The sequence below is a fragment of the Ursus americanus genome, chromosome 5 (assembly GCF_024610735.1).
Source record: "Ursus americanus isolate L20-20 chromosome 5, mUrsAme1.1.p, whole genome shotgun sequence".
Taxonomy (NCBI): Eukaryota; Metazoa; Chordata; class Mammalia; order Carnivora; family Ursidae; genus Ursus; species Ursus americanus.
The window spans coordinates 73,658,848-73,677,600 of record NC_142131.1 but is presented as its reverse complement, the minus strand read 5'-3'; the positions used below and the strand labels follow the sequence as shown (position 1 = coordinate 73,677,600).

Below are 18,753 nucleotides of genomic sequence, written 5' to 3'. Positions count from 1 at the left end.
TGGATGAGAGAGAGTTTATATGTAAGCACTTTCCAATGATGAAAGATTTAGCTCTGACAGAGACCCAGGGAGACAGTGCTGATACAGCTAGGGTAGTTCTTGGAAACTTGGAGAAAGCCTTAGCCACTCAGCTTGCCCGGCTAAGTATCACAGAACTTCCAAGACAGACAGGGGAAGAAGGGATCAAGAAGCTCGGAGAAGTGTGTGCATTAGACTGAATATACTGTGTAATGTAAGACAACACAGAGGTTCCTCCATGTACCAAAGCAATACAGAATGTTCTGTTTAAAGGAACGCCATCATTTAGAAGCTCAGTACAGGCTGTCTTCTGAAGGTCAGGGCTGACGGTAGGAAATACTGTTACAGAGTTGAGCCCTGATAACAATGAGGATGATGAGATCCTGCAATAATAGATTCTAGGCTGTGGCACTTAACTGTCAGGACCAATGTGGGTAGATTATCTTAATGAACTACAAGGTCAGAGTGGCTGGCAGCCAAAGGTCCTGATTTGCAGAGAGCAGATCTGCCTCTGCTTCAGTAGGTACAAGATGGTCAGCTCATAAGGGCATTGGGCAATCTGTATAGCCAAAAATAAAAAATGGATGATCAGGAGGCCGAGAGCACCCACCACAATAAAAAGCCATGAACTCTTATCCAGATTCCGATCCTGAGCCAGTTCTCAAACCCAGAGCTCACTCACTGACAGAAATACCAAATCTCCAGGAGGGAAGACCTTGCTTACCATGGCACGTGCCTATGGTATGCTTCCCTAAAGGGACTTAGTGGTAACCATACACTGGGAAATGGAAAATACCCAATATTCTGAGTAGTATTGGGCCCAGTTTCCAAGGTGACGGTGATAACTAGGGATCAGCCATCACGCATCCTTGCCCCCTTTACAGTGGGGTCATATTGGGGCTAGGTAATAAATTCAGTCCTAGACCAGGTCTAGCTCCTAGTTCACTGGGTTCAAAAATCCACCTAGCAGTGATTTTACTCATCCCTGAATATATCTAACTGGCATTGACACAGTGTTTGGGGAAAAAGTACTCCTAGTGGCTCCTTAGTCTGCGGAGTAAGAGCTACTGTAGAAAGGAAGACCAAGTGGAAGCTTCGAAATTGCCTCCATACTCTCAGCCATGTAAATAAATTGCAGTATTACATCTTGGGTAGAAGAGAAAGATTAAGAAGAGAAAGACCTAAATGGTGCAAGAATGGTGGTCTCCGTTGCATACCCCCTGAACTGTCTAGCCTGTTCCCTACAGATGGATCTTGGAGGATGACAGGGGGGCCACTGCAAACTTGACCAAGTTGTAGCCCCATCTGTTGCCAGATGTGGTATCTTTGTTAGGGGAGGTTAACAAGGCCTCATGTAGGTGGAATGTGGCCACCAATCTGGTAAATGCCTTCTTTTTCACCCCTGATAGGAGGGACAGAAAGTTGATGTTATGGATACACAACAGCGTACCATGAATGTTAATTCACCTGCCCTCAACAATAATAATACGGTCACAAAGGATCTGAATCATCATCTGACATAGTATCACATGGTTCACATACCGATAACATTGCGTTACTTGAGCTGGATGAACAAGGAGTTGCAAGCGCGTTGAAGACCTTGAAGATACATGCCCTCCCTGGTGGTAGATGAGCCCTCTGAAGAATCAGGGGCCTACCATATCAGGAACATCTTTAGGGATCCAGTGATATAGGATGTTCCAGGATATCCCTTTCAAAGTAAAAAAGTATCACACAACTCCCCGACTCTGAGGCAAGCATGGGGTTGATAGGCCTCTTCAGACTGGGGGCAGCATATTTCATCCTGGGAAGACTGTTCTAGTCCATTTACACAAATAGCTTCTAGCTTGGAGTGAGGCCCACAACAGAAGAGGGATCTGCCATAAGTCCAGGTTGCAGTGCAAGTGATCTTTCCTCTTGGACCATATTGGACCATTTTCAGCAATGGAAAAGGATGTCATGTGGTGTCTGACATGACCCAGTTGGAGAAATACAAAATACACTTCCTATGAGTCAGCAACCATACCTTGCCTGCTGCCATGCAAAATTACACATCATTTGAAACACAGTTCCTTGGGTGCGTCTGATCTGGGAAATGATCATGCATCCAGAATGGAGCTAGGATCTGTCAGACTCACAGGATCATAAGGTTAGGTGGGCCCAGCAACAATGTGTAGGAAGATGTAAGTGATACATGGGAAAGGATGGGGCCAGAGGGCACAGATAAGCTGCACAAGTCCTGGCCCCAATTTCATTTTCCACTAATGACCAGTGCCTCCTTCAGCTCCAGGGGAAGATAATGGTGAGGAGAAATCCTTCCCATGCGTAGAACTTTGGCTTGAAGACATGGACATCTTTCTGTGAAAAGTGGCCCAAGGACTCCTAGGCAGTAGCTGATCGTTTGGCTGATTAGCCAAAGGCCTGGAAAGGGAAAGATTGGAAGATGAGGGATGAGAAGATTTGGGAAAAAGGCGCGTGGATAGATCCATAGGAATGAGCATGAAAACACGAAGATTGTTGAATTGTGTGTTAGCCCTCAGAGACATCATCTGTCACAGAAGAGACACTATACTACCAAGTAGAATGACTCAGCTCTGTTCCTGGCCACCACAGTGTTCGTACAATGGGAGCCTGAACAGAGTAACGGAAAGGTGGAGGTTACACATGGGTCCAACAGCGTGGGCTCCTTCTCACCAAGGCTGATTTAGCTACGGTTTGTGTCAAATGTGTCAGACCAACACTGAGCCCCTGATAACAGCACCTTCCTTTGTGGAAATCAGGCAGCCACTTGGTGGCAAGTAACTTTGGCCCCCTTCCATCTTCGAAAAGGGAATGAATTAATCCTGACTAGAATTGACCCACATTCTGGTATGAGTTTACCTTTCCCAGCTGCATGGCCTCAGCCAGCATCACTATCCAAGGACTTACAAAGGGTTTGATTGGTCTACTACGTAGGATCCTACATACCATCATAAAGGACCCAAGAATCCACTTTACAGCAAAGGAGGCAGAGCAGTAAACACAGAAGAGTGAGAGCAAACTCAGAAGCTTGCTGGGCTGATAGAATGATGGAATAGCTTTTTTAAAAGGCACACCTGAGGCAACAGTTTGGAGATGATAACCCCGCAAAGATGGGACAACGTTCTCCAGGATGTAACATATACTCTACATCAGCAATCATTATATGGTACTCTGCTCTCAGTAGGTGTACTGCATGGGTCCAGGTACCCCAGGTAGAAGTAGGCATAACCCTCCCAGTGACCCACCAGGGGAATTTCTGCTTCCTCTTCTCACAACGCTAGGATCTGTGGACATAGAGGGCTTGTTGGTTCCCAAAAAAGAAACCCTTCCTCCAGGGGCACAAGAGTCATCTAAACGTTAATCTACAGCTGCCTCCCATTCATTCCAGGCTCCTTGTATCAGACAACCAGTTGGCAAAGAAGAGAGTCCCTGTCCACCACTCCTCCACAGTGCATTGACATCTGACCAAAACAGTCTTTCAGAGCACCAAAAGTAATAGCTGCCATCATGACTCACCTAGTGAAAACCACAGCTATTTTGGAGATTGTCAGATTTCATTAGGACCCTGCTGCTGGCTTTCCAGTTGCTGACAGCACAGCTCACTCAATGCAACTCCAAAACCAGATGTTAAAATATATTAGGGGGAAGGGTGTGGAGAAAGAGGGGGAGATATCAAATTGAAGAGAGAGAAACTGACTATTGGCAGGTGAAGAAGAGGTGAGGGTACCTATTAGGCCCCCACCCATGACATATCACGAATTTGGATATTATTTCTGTGTCAGAATTACCTTTAATAGGTTGCTCCCTAAAAATTGATGGAGAGAGATGTCAGCATCAAGGAGGGGTAGGATGTCCCTCCTTGTTCTTCCCCCCGCCAACACTTTTTTTTCTTTTAAACAACTAATTAGAAATTTGTGCATGAACAAAAATGCCTCACTGGGTGCTATTGGATCCAGCACCGTACGCCAAGGAACCTGAGAGGACCCTTACCTACCTGTGCTTTCAAATCAGACAAACATCCGGTAAAGGCTGTGGGTCCAAGGTAGTCTTGTGGACCCCTGCTTGCCTCAGTAGGGGAAAAAACTTGGAGCGTACTGGCCTATTCCGATACACAGGGGCAGGAAAGAATTGGTGGAAACCCAGTCTGCTTGTGGGGAAATTCCAGCACACCTTTGGAACAGGAAGGATGAGTTTGTACACAGTGGAGAGGGAGAAGCTCCACCAGAGCCCTCCCGACCCAGAGTGACACCGCCTGGGGCTCAGCTGTCAGGTGTTGGCAGCCTCTCCTGTAGAGAAGACAGAAAGCTATGAGTGAGTGCCCCACTGCCCCAGTTTTGCGGGTCACGGCTCAAGAAACCCATTTCCCTCCAGTAGCACCCAGAGGCAGGACATCCCCCAGTGGGGGGAGGGAGGAGAAAGGGAAGGAAACAGATAAGAATATCAAAGGGCTGACTGCTTCAGGACTTCCTCAGGAGGTTGGCCCTCAACCTTTTGGAGCGTCTTGCTTAGCCTCCCCATCCCATCCCCACCCCTGAGTGCTAAACCCACACCTCCCCCCACTCTGTGGCCAGATCGTTGTTAGTGCTCCCACATCAGGGGTGGTGAGAGCAGGTCCAGTAATCACAGTGCTATCAAAAAAACGGATCTCTGGGCAAGGGAGACACCACAAACTGTAACTGTTAAGTCATCTTCTGGAAAACAAAAGAGAGGTTTCCTGCATCCAGCCTGGTGAGTTACAAGCATAAGAAAGGATGGATAAGCTTCAGAATTCTGCCACAAGGGGGAGCAAGGATAGTGGTCAACCCCTTCAAAAGCTGAGGAAACCCCAGTTATAGTAACGCCAATGATCACTACCCCATCTGAAGCAATCGATAAAGATTTAAGGAGGTGTGTGCTTCAGATAGGAAAACAGCAATGCAAAAATATAAGGAACATGAAAAATCAAGAAAACATGTCACCCCCAAAAGATATAATTTCCCAGCAACTCAGTGCATAGCTACAGAATACTGTGATCTGACTGGTAAAGAAAGAATTCAGGATTGTTATTTTGAAGAAATTCAGTGAACTACAAGAAAACCCAGTTCAAAGATGGGGGGGGGGGGACCCAGCTAAACAACTGAATGACTAAAATGAACTATTCACCAAAAAGATAGAAATTATAGAAAAGAACCAAACAAATTCCGGAGCTGGAGAATTCAGTGAGTGAGAAGAAGAATGTGGTAGCATCTGCAGGACAGTCATGCAAATGGAAGATAAAATTAGTGACTTAGAGGACAGGAATTTAGAAATAATTCAGAAGTGAACAAAGAAAAAGGAATAAAAAAAAAAAAAAGAGCAAAGCCTGAGTGACCTATGGAACTCAATCAAAAGGACAAATATGAGAATAATTGGGATACCAGAAGAAGAGAGGGAGAAGGAGGCAAAGTGTTTATTTAAAAAAATAATAGCTGAAAACTTTCTAAACCTGGGAGAAGACTTGGGCATCCAAGTTTATGAACCTAATAGATCACCAATTTATATAACAGTAACTAATTAGACATCCATCCATGAACAGAAGGCAGGCATAAACAGAAGGAAAAATAAACAATGGATATACAAAGCAACCAGAAAGCAATAGAAAAGATGGCACTAGTAAGTCCTTACAAATCAATAATTACTCTAAATGGATTGACTTTGTGCAATTAAAAAGCACTGAAGGGATGGATGGATAAAAAAAAACAAGACCGAACTATCTGATGCCCACAGAAGATTCACTTCAGCTTTAAGGACACACAGAGGCTCAAAGTGAAGGGATGGAAAAAGATATTCCATGCAAGTAGAAACCAAAAGAATGTGGGGTAGTTATGCTTACGTCAGACAAAATAGACTTTAAACCAAACATGGAAACAAGAAAAAAAGGTCATTTTATATAGTGATAGAAATGTCAATACACTAAGAAGATCTAACAATCATAAATATGTACTCACCCAACATTGGTGCACCCAATTATATTAAGCAAATACTAATAGATCTGAAGGGAGAAATAGACAATAGCATAATAAGAGTAGGGGTTTCAATACCCCACTTTCAGCAATGGATAGATCATTCAGATTGAAAATCAACAAGGAAACATTGGAATTGAATCATACTTTAGACGAAATGGACCTAACAGTCCTATGTAGAACATTCCGTGAAATATTGGCAGCAGAATACACATTTTTCTCAAGTGCATGCGGAACATTCATCGCAACAGATCATGTGATAAGGCCAAAGACAAGTCCTAGCAAATTTAAGAAGACTGAAATCATATTAGCTATCTTTTCCAACCACAGTGGTCTGAAACTAGAAACCAGTAAATAACAAGAGGAAAGCTGGAAAATCTACAAATATGTGTAAACTAAACACGCTTCTGAACAACCAGTGGGTCAAAGAAGAAATCGAAAGGGAAATAAAAAAATATCTTGAAACAAATGGAAACAGAAATACAACATACCAAAATTTATGGGATCTCTGCAAAAAGCAGTTCTAAGAAGGAAGTTCACAGTGTTAAATGCATCCGTTAAAAAATTAGATTTCAAACAACCTAATTTGCATCGCAAGGAACTAGAAAAAGAAAAATTAAGCCCAAAATTAGTAGAAAGAAGAAAATAATAAAGAGCAGGGAAGGGGCGCCTGGGTGGCTCAGTTGGTTAAGTGTCTGCCTTTGGGCTCAGGTCATGATTCCAGAGTCCTGGGATTGAGCCCAGAGTCAGGCTCTCTGCTCAGTGAGGAGTCTGCTTCTCACTCTCCCTCTACCCCTCCCCCACTCATTCTCTCTCACTCTCTCAAATAAATAAATAAAAATCTTAAAAAAAAAAAAAAAAGACCAGAGAAGAAATAAGTGAAATGGAGAAGAGAAAAACAATAGAGAAGACCAACAAAACTGAGTTGGCTTTTTGAAAAGATAAAATGTCCAAGGACATTTAACTAACCAAGGAAAAATAGAGAACAATCAAATCAGAAACAAAAGACGACACATGACAACTGATACTGCAAAAACATATAGAATCATAAGAGACTACTCTAAACAATTACATGCCAACAAATTAAACAACCTAGATAAATTCCTAGAAACACACAACACTGAGTAATGAAGAAATAGAAAGTATGAACAAACCAACGAGTAAAAGAGATGGAATCAGTAATCAAAAGCTTTCCAACACAGAGGACTAGACAGCTTTCCTGGTGAATAACACCAAACATTTAAAGAAGGATTAATGCCAATCCTTCTCAAAATCTTCCAAAAAAACTGAAGAAGAGGGAACATTTACAAACCTGTTAGGCAAGGCCAGCATTACCCTGATATCAAAGTCAGATAAGGACACTACAAAAAAAGAGAACTATACAAACTATAGATCAGTATCCCTGATGAATGTAGATGCGAAAATTCTCAACAAAATATTAGCAAACTGAATTCAGGAACATTATGCTTCGTGATTGAATGGCGTTTGTAAGATGCAAGGAGGGTTCAACATACACAAATTAATAAATGTTTTACACCACATTAATAGAATGAAAGATAAAAATCACATGATCATCTCAATGGATGCAGAAAAAGCATTTGACAAAGTACAATATTCTTTCATGATAAAAACCCTCAATAGATTGGGTATAGAAGTGACATACATAAAGGCCATGTATGACAAACTCACTGCTAACATTATACTCAATGGAGAAAAATCGAAAGCTGTTCCCCTAAGGTAGAGAACTAGACAAGGATGCCCACTCTCACCATTCTTACTCAACATAATACCGGAAGTCCTAGCCAGGGTAACTAGGCAAGACTAATTAATTAATTAATTAATTAAATGGCATCCAAATTGAAAAGGAAGAAGTAAAATTGATATTATTTGCAGATGATATGATTTTCCATGGAGAATATTCCAAAGACTCAACCAAAAAACTGGCACTAGTCAACAAATTTAGTAAGGTTGAAGGATATAAGATCGACACACAGAAATCAGCTCGATTGACTTGTAGCAATTAAAATGTCTGGAAAAGCAAACAAAGAAAAATATCCCATTCACTCAAAACCAACAAAATACCTAAGAATAAATTTAACTGAGTAAAAAATCTATACAATGAGAACCATAGAACTTTGTTGAAAGAAATCAAAGAAGACTCAAACAAATGGAAAGACATTTTGTGTTCATGGATTGGTGGAATTAATATAGTTAAAATGTCCAAACTACTTAAAGCCCCGTTACCTGTACTACCCTATTGTTTATTTTCACCTTTGCTGGAGTATTGTGCACTTTCATTTACTTTTATGTAAGTGATTAGCGTCTTTTCATTTCATCTTGAGAAACATCTTTGAGCATTTCTTGCAAGGCAGGTCTAGTGGTGGTGAACTCCCTCAGTTTTTGTCTGGGAAGACCTTTATTTCTTCTTCATGTCTGAAGGATAACTGCCATGAAAGTATTCTTGGCTGGCAATTTTTATTTTTTAGCACGTTTAGAATGTCCTTCTATTCTTTCCTGGCTTGTAGCATTTCTGCTGAGAAATCTGCTGACAGTCTAATGGGTTTCTTTGTAGGCTGCTTTCTTTTTACCTCTGGCTGCCTTTGTGATTCTTTATCATTGGTTTTTGACCATTTCATTGTAATGTGTCTTGGAGAAGGTCTTGTTTTGCATTGAGATAAGGTGTTCTATTAGGTTCTTGGACATGTATGTCCAGTTCTTTCCCTAGGGTTGGGAAGTTCTCTGCTATTATTTCTCTAAATATACTCTCTGCTCCCTTTTCCCTCTCTTCTCCATCTGGTAGACCAGTTACTGTTATATTTGTATTTCTTATCATATTTAATAGCTCTCATAGGATGTCTTCACTTGTTTAAACTCTTAGTTCTCTCTCCTCTTCTAACTGAATTATTTCTAAATTCTTATCCTCCAGATCACTAATTCTTTCTTCACTCTGATCTGCCCTATTTCTTAAGCTCTAACGCATTCTTCACTGAATTCATTGAATTCTTCAGCTCCAGAATTTGTCTGGTTCTTTTTAAAATTTCAATTTTTATTTATTTATTTTTTTTTGCTGTAGAACTCCTCTGAAGAACTCATTGATTTTATTCCTGAGTTTATTTAATTGCCTTTCTGACTTTTCGTGTAACTTGTTGGATATCTTCATAACTATTTGAATTCTTTATCACTTAGGTCACAATATCCTGTGTCTTTGGGTGTGGCTGCTGGAGAATTATCATTTTCTTTTTGTGATACCGTACTACCATGATTTTTCATAGTGTTTGATGAAACGTGCCTCTGCTGTTGTGTCTGAAGTAGCACATGCCTTAGTTCACTTTGACGTTACAATTCAACAGACTAGCAGTTCCATACTTGTTTTCCACGAGGTGGCAGTATATCTCAAGTTTTTGGTATCTCTTTACCTGACCTGGCTCCGGGGCTGCCCTGAGAAGGACACATTTTAAAAAGCTGGTATAGAGAAAAGTGATTGGTGTAGTGCGGAAGGGTGTGGACTTAGCATCTGGGGGCTTTGTGGGTGCCCATTGCCTGAAAGGGGGATCCTCCAGTGGGGGCTACTCCCAGAGTTTTATGGGCAGACCTTCTGCTGAAATCTTGAAGCAGACCCCGGGTAACTTCCTCCTTCAAAGCTTGGTTAATCTTGTCTGTGTCTTTCTCTTTTCTCTCCTCTCCTTCCCCCCAGTAATGGAGGTCCATCCTCAGAAATCCACACTGCTGGAAAGAAAGAGTTTCCTGTGACCTGTTCAGCCAGGTGGTCAATCAGCCAGCCACACCTGTTTTGCTTTCTACCTCCTCTGTGTGGGAGGTCACTGTTGTTGCTGTTGGCAAAAACCAAGGGCACTGCAGTGTCACCCTGGGGAATGGGACTGACTCCTTGAGATCTTCCTTCTCCTCTGTCTCCAAACTCATCTCTGTCCTGCTCCAATGGCGTGCCTGCTTCTCCATCAGGCTGGCTATACCTCCACAAATTTTCTATGTCCCTTGTGTGTCTGCCCTGTTTGGTACTCTCCATTTTTTGCTTCCGTCCCCACCGCCCCCCAGTATGTCAACTGAGGTTGGGGCAGATTCACTGACTCCCTTAAATCCACAGTACGCTTCAGGTCTCAGTGCTCCTACTTTCTGAATCACAGTTGGTAGAAATCTCCCGTGTGCTCCGGTATGATGTGCAGAGGTACTTCTGTTTCATTATGAATGACCAATGAGTTGCAAATAAAAAGGGAAAGGAGAAAGGAATAATGCACATTGTCACAGTGCTGATATCACCCCCCCCCCAAGCCATCTATAGATTCAGCAGAATCCCTGGCAAAATTCTAATGGCATTTTTTGTAGAAAGAGGAAAAAAAATCCTAAAATTTGTATAGAACCACAGAAGTCCCCAAATATCCAAAGCAATTATGAGAAAGAAAACAAAGCCAGAGGTATCACACTTTCAGGTTTCAAATTATACTACAAAGCTAGAGTAATTAAAACGGTATGGCACTGGCATAAAAATAGACACATAGACCAATGGAACAGCATAGAGAGCTCCAAATTAAACCCCTGCATATATAGTCAACTAATATTTGACTAGGAGCCCAGAACACCTAATGGGGCTAGGTTGTCTTTTCAACAAATGGTGCTGGGAAAACTGAATAAATGCATGCAGAAAATGAAATTGGACCTGTAGTTTACACCACTCACAAAAATCAGCTTGAAGTGACTCTGGAAAACAGTATGGAATTTCTGCAAAAATTTAAAAATATTACGACCTTCTGAACCAGCCATTGCACTACCAGATATTTACCCAAAGAAGACAAAAATACTAATTCAAAGGGATATATGCACCCCATTGTTTACAGAAGCATTATCTACAATAGCCAAATTGTGGAAAGAGCCCAAGTGTCCATCGACTGATGAATGGATATAGAAGATGTGGCACATATATATGCAATGGAACATTACTCAGCCACCAAAGAGAATGAAATCTTGTCATTTACAATGATGTGGATGCATCTAGAGTGTATTATGCTAAGTGAAATAAGTTGGTCAGAGAAAGACAATACCGTATGATTTCACTCATATGTGGAATTTAAGAAACAAATGAGCAAAAGGGGGAAAAAAAGAGAGACACAAACCAAGAAACGACTCTTAACTATAGTGAACAAATGGAAGGCTACCAGGGGAGAGGTCAGTGGGGGGATAGGTGAAATAGGTGATGGGAATTAAGGAGGGCACTTGTGATGAGTACTGGGTATTGTATGGAAGTGTTGAATCACTATATTGTACATCTGAAACTAATATTACACTGCATATTAACTAACTGGAATTTACATAAAAACTTAAAAAATATTAACTTGAAGTGGATCATAGACTTAAACATACAACCTGATACCATAAAATTCCTAGAAGAAAACACAGGGATGAAGCTCCTTGACATTTTTTGGCAATTATTTTTTGGATGTGATACCAAAAGCACAAACAACAAAGGTAAAAATCAACAAGTAGGACTACATGAAACTTAAAAGCTTCTCCATAGCAAAAGAAGCAATCAACAAAATGAAAAAGGCAACCTATAGAATAAGAGAAAATATTTACAAACCATATGTCAGACAAGGGGTTAATATTCAAAATATATAAAGAACTCACAACTCAATAACAACAACAACAAAAAAAGATTTAAAAACGGGCATTGGAACAAAATAGAGATTTTTCTAAAGAAGACATCCAAATGGCCAACATGAAAAGATGCTCAAAGTTACTAATCATCAGGGAAATACAAATTAAAAACACAATGCAATATCACCTTATGCTTGTTAAAATGGCCATCGTCAAGAAGACAGAAGATAATAAGTGTTGCTGACGATAGAGAGCAAAAGGAACCCGTGCACTGATGGTGAGAATATACAATTGTCCCACCACTCCAGAAAACAATATGGAGGTTCCTCAAAATGTAAAAACAAACCTATCATATGATCTAGCAATTCCACTTCCGGATATATGTGTAAGGAAATGAAAACAGGATATTTAAGAAACCTATGCATTTCCATGTTTATTGCAGGATTATGCACCACAGCCAATATATGGAAGCAACCTAAGTGCCCATAAAAGGAAGAATGGATAAGAAGACATATATATAATGAAATATTGTTCGGCCTTGAGAAAAAGGAAATCCTGCCATTTGTGACAATATGGATGGACCTTGAGGACATTCTGCTAAGTGTGATAAGTCAGAGAAAGAATTCTGTATGACATTACTTATACGTGGTATCTAAAAAAGCTGAACCCATGAAAACAGAGAGTAGAGTGGTGGTTATAAGGAGGGGAAGGAATAGGAGAGATGTTTAATGGTACAAACTTGAAACTAGTGGAAAAATAAGTCCCGTACAAAATTAATACCCAGAAATCAGTGGCATTTTTATACACTAATAATGAAGTAACAGAGAAATTAAGAAAATAATTCCATTTACAATTGCACAAAAATAATAAAATACCTAGGAATAAACTAAGGAAGTGAAAGACCTGTACTCTGAAAACTATAAAGCATTGATGAAAGAAATGGAAGAAAGCACCAACAAATGGAAAGATAGTCCATGCTCATGGATTGGAAGAATTTATGTCATTAATATGTCCATACTGCTTAAAACAACCTATAAATTCAGTGAAATCCCTATCAAACTACCAGCAGCGTCTTTCACAGAACTAGGACAAATAATACTAAAATTTGTATGGAACCCAAATAGCCAGAGCAATCTTGAGAAAGAAAAACAAAATTGGAGATATCACAATTTGAGATTTCAAGATACACTACAAAGCTGTAGTAACAAAACAGTATGGTATTAGCACAAAAATAGACACATAGATCAATGAAACAGAATAGAGCCCAGAAATAAACCCATGGTCAATTAATCTATGACAAAGGAGTCAAGAATATACAGTGGGGAAAAGACAGTCTCTTCAATAAATGGTGCTGGAAAAACCTGGATAGCTACCTGCAAAAGAATAAAACTGGACCACTTTCTAACAGCATACACAAAAATAAACTCAAAATGGATTGAAGACCTAAATGTGAGACCTGAAACCACAAAAATCCTAGAAGAGAGCACAGGTAGTAATTTCTTTGGCATTGGCTATAGCAACATATTCTAGACATGTCTCCTCAGGCAAGGAAGCAAAAGCAAAAATAAACCATTGGGACTACATCAAAATTAAACGTGCTTTTGCACAGTGAAGGAAATCATCAACAAAACTAAAAAGCAACCTACTAAATGGGAGAAGATGTTTGCAAGTGACCTATCCAATAAGGGGTTAATACCCAAAATATATAGAGAACTTCTACAACTCAACACCAGGAAAACCAAACAATCCAATTTATATGCGGTGGATGCAAATAGACATTTTCCCAAAGAAGACATACACAGATGGCCAACATACACATGAAAAGATGCTCAACATCACCCATCATCGGGGAAATGCAAATCCAAACTACAGTGAGGTATCACCTCATGCTTGTAAGAATGGCTAAAATTAAAAAGACAAGAAATAACAAGTGTTGGCGGGGATATGGGAAGAAAGGAATCCTCATGCACTGTTGGAATGTAAATTGGTGCAGCCACTGTGGAAAACAAAGTGGAGTTCCTCAAAAAATTAAAAACAGTAATACCATATGATCCAATAATTCCACTACTGTGTATTTACCCAAAGGAATGAAACACTAATTTGTAAAGATATATGCACCCCTGTTTGTTGCAGCTTTATTTACATTAGCCGAGATATGGAAACAACCCAACTGTATATATATATGTGTGTGTGTGTATATATAGATACATATAGACTGCAATATTACACAGCCATAAAAAAGAATGAGATTTTTGCCGTATGTGACTACATGGATGGACATACAGGGTATTATACTAAGTAAAAAGTCAGACTGAGAAAGAAAGATACCATATGACTTCACTCATATGTGGAATCTAAAAAGCCAAACAAATGAATAAACAAAAAGCAAAATCAGACCCATATATGCAGAGATCAAGCTGACGGTTGCCAGAGGGGAGGCGCGTGGGGAATTGACAAAATGGGTGAAGAGGAGTGGGAGACCCAGGCTTCTAGTTATGAAATGAAGAAGTCATGGGAATGAAAGGCACAGCATAAGGAATAGAGTCACTGATCTTGTAATGGCATTGCAATGGTGACAGATGGCGGCTACACTTGGGGTACGCATACCTTCATGTATAGAGAAGTTGAATCACTGTTGTGCACCCAAACTAATGTAACATTGTGTCAACTGTACTGAAATTGAAAAATTAAAAGAATAAGAAGAAGGACACTTGGGTGGTGGAGAAAAAAAGAAAACAGAAAAAGAAGTCCTAGAGATCTAACGCACGGTGCGATGATTACAGAGAACAAGGTTGTATTATAAAAATCAAACTTGCTTAGAGACGAGGTTTTAGTTATTCCCACCGCGGAAAACATGCGATGAGACAGAGGTGCTAACAACCATGGCAATCATGCTGCATTATACATAAATGCATGAAGTCAACAAGCACACCTTAAATTTGTACAATAGCGTATGTCAAATGTATTTCAATCTTAAAAAGATGGATAGGGCTGGAAAAAAGAAAAAGAAAATCACAGACCCCTCCCATTTCAACCACCCATTATTGCAACCAGCCATTGCCTTCCCTTAGAGTCCGTCGTAGGATAAACTTTCAGCAGTGCTCGAAAGAATCGCATGCACTGCATGTTCTGGAATGATTAACTGCATGGCCTCTAGAAGTCAAATCGTCGGATTTCTAATCACCGAGTGGCCCTTGTTAATCCAAATACTCACTCCCTCTAAGCCTCAGTTTTCTCGTGTGTAAGTGGGAATACCGACGACACTCACCTCATTGAATTACTGTGACTACGCGAACTAATCTATGAGACGTGCCTAACACAGTGGCAAACCAAAGGTCAGCATTTAATGAAATCATCGCTTTTTTTTTTTTTTTTTAATTTATGTGCCTTTGCTCCAGAGGGAGCTACATACAAATACGGAAGGAGCCTGACTGGTTCGTAAAGAATGTTTTTCGCTTGCAAGGGTTGGCTCTGCTTGAAACATTGCTCTTCTGGAACCCTCTGTCTCAGACAACCTTCCTTCACTATTCAAGCTCCTGAATTTTGGTTTTGCTAAGACCTCTTCTCACCACTACTCCAACCAAACGCCCCACCCTGGGCTTGGGGAGGGGCTACACATTGCAACAGAGAAATGAAGGTCAGAGTGCTTTCCACTGTAAAGCTGTCTTGGTTTCAGAAGGCAGGAATTCTAATTATTATGTTGAAAACCTACAAAGATACTTTGTAATGTATCTTCCACTTCCTGGGGTTTATTTATAGGCGCTTTCATGTTCCTGTGAAACTAGAAGAGATAATAACACCCAAACCACAAAACCATTCATTCTGGAATTAACAATACATGTGACTTTTCTTTTCCAAAGACAACCCCCCCCACCACCAAATATGGAGGCTGAAATAGATTATTTTCACACTCCACCCTTGGACACTAAGCGCCACCACTCCATCCTCCAAGGGAACCACTGCCCACCCCTACCCCAGTCTGCTGGCCTGTGAACGTGGCCTGGGCCTCCCTTGGAAAGTTGTCCTGTGTTGGCTTTAATTAGATGTCATTTCCTAAATATACGGTGTATTTTATACCAGTTATTTGTAGAAACAGCGGAAGCTGGTTACTGACTATTCCTTCTACCCTTGAGCGGCTTTCTAATGCCCTACGAGGGAACATACAGAATCAGGGACACCGGTAAAAATCACTTTTAGTGTGAAGAAGTCTCCGAAGCAGCTTTATAATGTGGAAATCAACATCACTTCAGTTTTCAAAGGGACCGGTGCTACCTGCGTCCTGGTCACGTGATCTCCAAATAGCCTTCAGATCTGACTGTAGTAAAATCTAATCACCTAAAGCCGTAGATTTTAGAGGACTAGAGGAGGCACTTTGTCGTTTTGGAAATCTGAAACAAGCTGCAGGTCTGGTTAGTTCGTTCCCAGGAAGCAGCAGCCTGAAATAAAGCTACTGTGCACGGAGAAGATCCCTTGCATGCTTCACCAGCCACCGCGCTCAGATTCATTAATAGACTTTGAAAAAATGCGGCTGTCACTTACCACAAGCTGCTGTGGCCTGAACGTTTGTGCCCTCCCCAGAGTCCTATGTTGAAACCTAACCCCCACAGTGATGTCCTTAGGAGACGTGATTCACGAGGGTTGAGCCCTCATGAACCGAATTAAGAGACCCCAGAAAGCTTGCTAGCCTCTTCCTCCTCGGGAGGACATGAGAAGTCCACAGCCCAGACAAGGGCCCCCGCGTGCCTGCACCGGCCAGCGCCCTGATCTTGGACTTCCAGCCTCCGGAACCGTGAGAAAGAAATTTCTGTTCTTTCTAAGCCACCCAGTCTGTGGGGTTGGTTACAGCAGCCTGAACGGACTCAGCCACAAACCTAATTCACAAGAGCCTCTGAATGCTCTATGTGCGGCCGGAAAAGCGTAATTCCGGACCACAGGACACAGTAAGGGAGGACAAGCCTGGGGAAGCCAGAGAGACCCACTCCGTCAGTCTGGATACAGCGGACGAAGAGAAGGTGCTGCCAGAATGGTTTGTCCATCCTGGTACCGTTGACATTTGGGGCTGGATAATTCAGTGTTGTAGGGATTGTCCCGTGCATTGTAGAATGTATCTCCGGCCTCTACACATTCGGCCCCAGTAGCAGCCTGTGCCTCAGTTGTAACAGCAAAAATGTTTCCAGAGATTGCTTCACATGCCCTGGGCTGCAAAATCTGCCTCAGTTGAGACCCAGTGAAGTAGAGAATTCAGTTTCGGAGACACACTTTGCACTGTCTGTTACTTGTTTAGGCCCCTGGTGGCAGTGCTGCAACTTTGAGCAACTAAGAAGCATTTGTCCTACGCTGTCAAGAGTTTGACGTTTAGGGGTGCTGGTGGTGCAGTCCGTTGAGCAGCTGACTCTTGGTTATGGCTCGGGTGGTGAGATTGAGCCCCAGCATCGGGTTCTGCACTCAGTGCAGAGTCTGCTTAAGTTTCTTTCTGCACCCTCCCTGTCCCTACACGCTCTCTCTTTATCTCTCTCTATCAAATAAAGAAATAAATCTTTAGGGGCGCCTTGGGTGGCTCGGTTGATTAAGCATCTGCCTTCAGCTCAAGCCATGGTCCCAGGGGCCTGGGATCGAGCCTCACATCAAGCTCCCTGCTCTGGGGGGAGTCTGCTTCTCCCTCTGTCCTACCCCCCCCATGATCCCTCTCCCTCTCTCTCTCTCTCTCTCTCAAATAAATAAAATCTTAAAAAAAAAAAAGAAATCTTTAAGAAAAAGGAAATGACATTTAAATCCCATCTCAATTGGATTCCCATCTGTCTGCCTTTGGGCCTAGACTCTTCTCTGAGCTCTGGTGTTTCTCAAGATACTCATTAGGAGATTATATAAATCAATTCAGTGGGTCCTAAGCAGCATTTAAAAAAAAAAAAAGAATGGAATAGAATAAAACATTACAAAAAAATATCACAGTATACTTTGTAAAATAAATGATTTGCCAAACTTTCAATCATGTATTCCTGCGCGTACGACTATGTATGCTTGTTCATACTGGATATTGACATAAAATGCTTTTCTTACCATGAGCTGGCAATTAAAAGAGTTTGAGAATCCCTGTTCTTTTTTTTTTTTTTTTAAAGATTTTATTTATTTATTCGACAGAGATAGAGACAGCCAGCGAGAGAGGGAACACAAGCAGGGGGAGTGGGAGAGGAAGAAGCAGGCTCATAGCGGAGGAGCCTGATGTGGGGCTCGATCCCATAACGCCGGGATCACGCCCTGAGCCGAAGGCAAACGCTTAACCGCTGTGCCACCCAGGCGCCCTGAGAATCCCTGTTCTACGTTAGCATAGCCTATGAACGTTTACTTCACTCCTAATGTGTGACGTGTTCATTTTTCTTTGCTGGTGTAACAAATTACCACAAACCTAGTGACTTAAAACACACCACTTTGTTCTCTTACAGTTCTGGAGGTCAGAAATCCGAAATCAGCTTCACTGCCCTGAAGCCAAAAGTGTTGACAGGGTAAGGACCTCAGTCCTGTCGCTAGCGGCAAGGAACTGAATTCTGCCAACAACCCGTGAGCTTACAAGAGGATCGCAAGCCTCAGAGGACATAGGAGATGAGATGTTGACTGTGGCCTTGTGAAGACTCTCGACAGGAGGAGACTTAGTCAAGATGTGCCCGGACTCCAGTCCCTTGGACACGGTGAGTTCATAAATCGGTGTTGTCTTCAGTCCCTAAGATTGCGGTAACTTGTTATGGTAGACAGAGGAAACTAATCCAGGCATTCAAGGGAATCAGGAGTGCAAAAATCTAAACTATGCTGGTGTAGTACCTGGATTGTAATAGTAAAAGTGATTTTGTGCAATAACACGGAGGAATCTCAAATGTGTTTTGCTACATGACATAAGCCAGACCCAAAGGGTGCATCCTGTGTGAGATCTCTTATATGACATTTTGGAGAAGACAAAACTATAGGGATGAAGAATAGGTCAGTGGTTGACAAAGGTTGGGGGAGGTTGACTCAAAGGGCAATGGGACAGCATCTGAGGGTGAATGAACCGTTCTGTATGATGACAGTAGTGGTAGGTACACATCTCTATACATTTCTCAAAGGCTGGAACTGTACATCACAGACAGTGACTTCA

General features: G+C 41.6%; 1 protein-coding gene across 1 annotated transcript in view; it reads left to right on the top strand.

Moving 5' to 3' along the window:
* AP3S1 (adaptor related protein complex 3 subunit sigma 1) overlaps window positions 1-18,297 on the top strand; it is a 91,262-nt gene extending 72,965 nt beyond the window's left edge. The window contains exon 6 of the mRNA XM_045794886.2: window positions 18,068-18,297. Coding sequence (XP_045650842.1) covers window positions 18,068-18,166 — 99 coding nt within the window. The 3' untranslated portion in view covers window positions 18,167-18,297. The remainder of the gene's footprint in view (window positions 1-18,067) is intronic.
* Window positions 18,298-18,753: the final 456 nt, after the last annotated feature.